The 6,740-nt window shown below is 43.1% G+C and overlaps 1 protein-coding gene across 3 annotated transcripts in view; it reads right to left on the reverse strand.

Moving 5' to 3' along the window:
* Positions 1–280: 280 nt before the first annotated feature.
* Positions 281–6,740, reverse strand: part of PAN3 (poly(A) specific ribonuclease subunit PAN3) — a 60,142-nt gene continuing 53,682 nt past the window's right edge. Inside the window, exons 20-21 of one of the 3 annotated variants that reach the window (XM_068132256.2) lie at positions 5,591–6,740; positions 3,888–5,464 (exon numbers count right to left, since the gene is read on the reverse strand). The exon at positions 5,591–6,740 is cut by the window's right edge and continues 221 nt beyond it. Coding sequence is in view for 1 of the 3 variants with exons in the window: in XM_068132257.2 (XP_067988358.1) it covers positions 1,880–1,984 (105 nt within the window). In the remaining 2 variants the exon portion in view is untranslated. Of the gene's footprint in view, positions 1,985–3,887; positions 5,465–5,585 lie in introns of those variants that run through there. The other 2 variants (XM_068132255.2, XM_068132257.2) reach the window with 2 other exon arrangements.

Here is a 6,740-nt window from a genome sequence, read left to right on the forward strand (position 1 = left end):
GGCTCACACATTCCACCATCAACCACCTTCTGCTGAAATTACCTAAATCCAGAATCACTGCTCACCTCCACTCATTCGTTCCTCTTCGCCCGTCCCCCCACCTGTGGAATAAACTTCCACATCCTCTTCAATCTCATCCTTCCCTCCAGATCTTCAAGACAGCTGTTCACCACCATCTCAGATAATCCCCAATCTCCAACCATATTTTCTCCCTAAATTGGAGTTTCCTTCTATGTCCATCTTGTCCACCCCATACGTGCGTGTTTTGTAACCTGTTTTTTGTCTGCTACCTCCTGATATATTCATTGTACTAGCTCTTCCATGACCCTCGACTATGTATACAAAAAGAATAAAAACAGATGGCAGATCTTTAATTATCCTATTCCTTAAAGGGACACAATCCTGAAATTTTTGAAGAGATGTTTTAGAGAATATCCCTGCCAATTAGCACAAAAATAAACAAGACGGCTCTCTGACGTCAACAGATATGCCTCCGCCCACATCATTATACACTCCGGGCTAAAAACAATGAGCGAAATCAATTTTATTTTTTTCATACATTCCACAAGAAACCACTGAAACACCAGAAAAGACTGTGCAAATCAGAATGGAATAGCTTGTCCCTTAGCTTTCTTCAAAGAATCCAGTCTTTTGGTCAAACTTTCATAAAGATTCTTGCACTGAGAAATGTCGTTATTGTCCCATTCATGTTGGACATCTTCCCAAAAAAAAAAAAAAAAAACCACCTTTAGAGGCCATTTTTCCCCGCAAGCGGGGGTTGGCCTTTTTCGGGGACCGTGGTTGTTGTTGTTTTTCTGTCCCCTTTTTGAAGCAACGTTTTACGGCCGGATGCCCTTCTTGCCGCCAACCCTTTTTGTTGCCTTTTACGACAAGCAGGGAATTACCAGTGAACTGGTACTCAATTAGCCGACCTCAGAAGGATGACAGGCTGAGTCAACCCCCCTGGCGTTAATTCAGCGATCGACCGGGATTCGAACCCAGGATCCTAGGATCCTAAGCTGGCACCCTAGCCGCTAACCCAACACCAGGGCTACCAGGGCTTCCCAATGTTGATCGGAATTTGAAAATTTCCTTCCAACAACTTTGTGCTGAATATAGGCCCAAAGAGTCTACATGGGGTTCAAATCAGGACTCTGACCAGGCCAGAACACAAGTTTCAAGGACTCTTTTGTGGCTTTTGCAGAATGGGCATTATATTGTTGAAAAATGACTTATTTGTCTTTCTCTCCAGGAAATAACATTTGGAGGCTGGGAAGTGGAAGTAATCCTTTTTGTAATATTTAATGGTATTCCTTGGCAGTAATTGACTGTTCACACCTTATCAGCTCACCATCACCATCAGACAAATATGCACCCCAGACCATGATTCCACCTCCTCCATGCTTCACACTTGTTGAAATGCACCCAGGGTTGAATCTCTCACCAGATCTGTGAAGGCAATGTTCTGGGACAGCACTGCAAAGCTGAAATCTTGATTCATCACGCCACAGAACTCTCTGAAACCAGTCTGAATCAAAGTTCCCATATTCGGCCAAAAAGTGCAATCTGTCCTGAATGTTTTTCTTCAACAACAAAGGCTTCTTAGCACATCTTCTTAAGGCAAAATCAGCATCAGTCAACCTTCTTGTGATGGTCCTTCTGGGAACAGTCTTTTTTTTTTTCAGTTCTGAACTCCTCTGACAGTTTTCGCTGGCTTTTCTTTCTTTCCTGGAGAACAAAGAACTTCACCTGTCATCCTGTCATCTTTACTTGTAGTGGCTCTGGGCCTGTCAGATCCCTTCTCCCATGCAGTGGAACCAGTTTTCTGGAACTGTGGGCCTATTCTCTTTATGGTAGGCAGAAAAATAGGAATGTTCTCCTACAGGAGCGTGTGGATTTCAGAATGTCTTGCCTGCTTGTTGGAGACAAGCAATTCGATTTTAATATCCCCGTAGGTGCGGAACTTCTTTCTTTGGAGGCATTTCTAAAGCAAAACACAAAAACATGACCAACACTAACTGTACAACTCATAAATTAGAGCAATTTCGGCACTACATATGCACTAAACAGTCAAAAAACATGACAACACCTTAAACATTAATTGCACATTTTTAAAGTATACTTCTAACAGTAAAATAAATTTAGAATTTTTTTTCTGACAGAACTCAAAACAGTCTTATCTTCCCCTTTTATGTGTAAAATTTTGATCTTTTTTTCATCCATATTAAAACACTAACTTTTTCATAGAAATTGCTGTAAACAGCACGGAAGGCTTTTAGCTACTGTAACATGAGTAATCAACTTAACGTGGAATATGCACATCAATGGCTCCAAGTTTGAAAAAAAACCCAACCCAGCTTGGCTCATTTATTTTGCCCCGGAGTGCGTACTTGTACCAAGGTTCGTTTAAATCCCTTCAGATGTTCTCAAGCATCACATTTTTACCTGACATGACGTCTGACCTTTGACGCCAAAATCGAATTACTTCATCTTTGCATCATAATACATACTTATACCAAGTTTGGTCAAAATCCCATTACTGGTTCACAAGTTGGCACATAATTTTTACTTAATATGACCTTTGACCCCAAAATCTAATCAATTCATCTTTACATCATTCTACATACCTGTACCACGTTTGATTTACATCTCTTCAACCGTTCTGTTAACACGATAACAAAAACGTACCAGGACGGACAACCCAAAACATGATGCCTCGGGTGACTGTCGGCGGATCCACATACGATCAGTGGGATACAAAACGTAAACTGTTCACCTGGTGGAGGTATGCGCTCGACTGAGTGCCATTCTAGTTACCCTCGGCTCACGAAGCGAAAACAGGGTTAGGCATTCGGGTGCGTATGTGCCGTGTCTGCACTTCAAAAATTCATTTTCTTGGCAACCGTTGGTCCGATTGACATGAAATTTTACCGTAGGAGCGCTTCTGCCTGTATTGTTTTTTTTGCTGATAATTATGACGTCATAGGTCACGTGGTACGGACGCCATCTTGGAAAAACACCTCCATATCTCCCAAACCGCTTTATGGAAAAAATTGAAACATGTCTCATTGTCAAGCACTCCCCTTGGGGAACAGGATATGTTAATGATGTCATCAGTACCGTAATGATGTCATAATTCGACAAGTAAAATGCTTGATTCGATCAGCATTCTTTTTTTTCTCTGCAATTCTTGGACTGATTGACACGAAATTTTCACCATAGGAGCACCTCCTCCTGTAGAATATTTTAATGATAATCATGACGTCATAGGTCATGTGATACAGGCGCCATCTTGGAAAAACCGAAAACATTTGCCCCTCTATATCTCAGACCCCGCTCCATGGAAAAAATTGAAACATGGCTCATTGTCAAGTACTCCCCATGGGGAATAAGATATGTTAATGTCATTGGTGCCTTCATTATGACGTCATAAATTTACAGGGACAACGCTTAGTCTGATCATTTTGAAATGTATTGAGCGTGATCAACGCAACAATTATATTAGAGAATATAAATTTATGTCACGTGGTCTGTCAGCCATATTGGATCAAATTTAAAAAACCTTCAAAAACAAAAGAGTTCACTCGCACCAAGTTGACTGCGCAGGGTAAGTATTCAATGAATACCATGTCGTTTCACTTCTGTTATGCAAATGAGCTATTTCAGTCTATTCGCATGACGTCACGGGTGCACAGCTCAATTGACAAATGCATACGTCTGAGTTTCATCACAAGTTACTCTAATGTTCAAGATGCCGATGTGCCAAGAATTTAAATGTTAGAATCTTCGAGAAATTTGCCCACAGAAGTCGTGTTTTGCATCCCTGACCACGAAAGAATCGTCAACGATCGTGTGCTTTGGGGTTCAAAAACCAAGGAACAACCAAATTCAAAATCAAAACTTTATGTCCATTCAAAATATCGTGTTGTTTGCAAAGACTGAGGGTGGGCATGATGTTTCTAACAAAGAATTAGTGACGTATGTCTATGGTCACATTGAACTACTATACGTTTATTCTAAACATCCAATATATAAATAACTAACATAAAGCATTTATTAACCCCTAGAAATCATTTCTGCAACAATATTCACCATACGTTACAGCAATCCACTTTGGTAGAAGAATGTCAAGCCGTGTCTCAGCACCCTGACGATGCCTTAAATAAATAAACATGAAAAAAATTTCACTCCATCCTACAACACTAACTAGGCAGTCTAGTTGGTACAGGGGGTTAGCGTGCACCCCTGGAAATCAATTTCTAATGGGCGTTTTTATATTGGAAAAAATGCGTAAAAAACGATTTGCTATGTTAAAAAGTTGTCCGGATGTCCCACGTGCCATTTTTATGCAAATTAAGCCGCCATTATGGATAAATGTGTTATTCACCATATCTCCGCCAATATTACAGATAACTGAAAAAACAAGGTGTCTAGACCCATATTTTGAGGGTCACAGATCATTATAAGACCAGTCTTGGTGACCACATGTGTCCTTGGCATGTTAACATGGAAATTAGGAGTGCCAGAATTATGGAAAATTTGAATTGACGCTCTATCTCAACCAAAATTTCAGTGTTCTCCACTATCACATGCTTCACTCATCATCGCTTTCATCAAAACTGTCAAAGTCAAATTCGTCCTCTTCTCCCTCCTCCTTATCATCATCCTCTTCCTCCTCATGATCAATAGTGTCCAGGAGATCAACAGTGACGTTGGTAGCACCGGTTCCACATGACCACAACGGTTCCAACACTCCTTCGTCAGTCCTCATCCATCCCTGCCCCTGATCATAGGGTTTAGGCTTTTCCAAAATGGGTACGTCAGCTCGTTTGTACAAGCAGACACGGTGATTCACACGCTGGACATGCGGCTTCAAAGCGGACTGGCAGGGAGGAAGGCGAGCCAGGTCGACCTTAGACTTGGAAGTGAGTTTCTCGTTCTCGCCTACCATCTTGGAAAAGGCCAGACCAGCTTGGCTCAGACAACATCCACTGAAGAATCACGACTTTGGCCGTACATCAGGCAGATGAATTGTTCCAACTGCTTCAATACCAGAGGGTTTACGATCCAGTTATTCCCGAGTTGCCGGAACGCCTTATGAAACCTGGGGTTCTTCTCTAGCTTTTTCAGGGGCCCCACCTTCCCTTTCCCTTTGAAGGCACTGGTGCAGTCCTCTCCGCTGAACACATAGTACCCAAGAAGCATGGCACAGTAGTCTTCTCCCAGAGATTCCGCGAGCTCGGAGAGGTTGACTAGTTGTCGATGTTTCCCTGATCCCGCATCCAGGTACAGTCAGCTTGATGGCATGAGCGTGGTAGAGAAGAATCACGAAGATATCTGTGTCAGGGGTTCTGACCACAGCGTTCTTGTAGCCAAGAGCAGAAGCGTGGTGGAGGTACAATACTACTCTTGTATCAGTCTCTTCCTGGTTGCTGTAGAGAGTGGGAAGCTCACGAACCTCGACCTGAAACACAAAGGGGGCATTGAACTTGAAATTAGAGGTAGCAAATTGAAAGAGTGAAATCGGCCCGATGTATAATTGATATATTGTAATCATATTAATAAAAATCTGGGGTTCAACTTACCTCACCATTCATTGAAACAAACTGATGAGCTCTCCCCTCCACGATCAGCACTGCCATCTCAGTTCTCTCCAGCCTTGAAGCTGCCTGTTGACCACTCCATACCCGCAGCAGGAGCTGGCAGAGCTGCTTCTTATTGTCATCATTTGCAAGGAACATCTTCAAGTCATATGGCTTCCTGGTCGCTGGTCCAGCCAGAATGATCTTCTCCGAGCTGCCACGCCTCAGTCTCTCCTGGGCTTTGATAGATCCCGGATGATAACTGTCAGTCGAGAACAAGAAGTGCTTCTTGGCCACCATCTGATCGAGTATCTGGTATTTGTCTGTGCTTCCGAGAGTGTAAGCTCGTGCAAGAGATATCAATAACAGAGATATTCGAACTGTACACGAGCCAGAATGAAATGGCATCAAATTTGTCATGATCGACCTTCATGAAGGAGACATGATCCTTGATTGGGTCATTCTGTAGGCGTTTCAGTAGTTTCTCAGAGCGATAGTTCGCGTTCTCGTACCCATTCCGTTTCAGTTCTTCAATATATAGCAAGCGCAAGGAAGATAGCTGTAGGACCTCATTCTGCTGGACGACATGAGTTTGAATGTGATCCCGTACTGAGACGAGTGCCTTCTCATGGGCGGCTGAGATGTGAGCGTGTTCAGTATACTTTGGTTCTTTTGCTCTGTTAATCCCGCGCTCGTAGTTAGCGAATGATGTGTGGAAGGATCTCAAGCATGATGGATGGTGTTTGGCCTCAACAGCAAAGAGGGCTGTGCTTTTCACCAGTCGATGGAGTCGAAATAGACCCATTTTCTCGGCCCGTGATTCGATTTGCTCCGATGCATTTTCTTTGTTCTTCCAAGATGAGAGGTTTTCAGTTCGCTCAGTTTTGCGATCAACACCTTTGATCTCTACTTTCTCACAGAAAATGCACTCTGGTGGGAAGACGGATCCATCGGAATGTTTATGGGGGGGGGATGCAATAGCCAGGTTGATGCTTCTGGTTCGATCTCATCTCCCAGAAGATGCAGGTTGCCAGTAAAACGCTGATAACACTGACGGTCATACCCAGTACTTTCCAGGTCATCGGGGAGAGTTGCGGGGATCTGGTCGCACACTGATTGCATACGATAGGGGGACTCATGTGACTGGTGGAGACGTGG

This window comes from Myxine glutinosa, chromosome 12 (assembly GCF_964187855.1).
Source record: "Myxine glutinosa chromosome 12, kmMyxGlut1.1, whole genome shotgun sequence".
Taxonomy (NCBI): Eukaryota; Metazoa; Chordata; class Myxini; order Myxiniformes; family Myxinidae; genus Myxine; species Myxine glutinosa.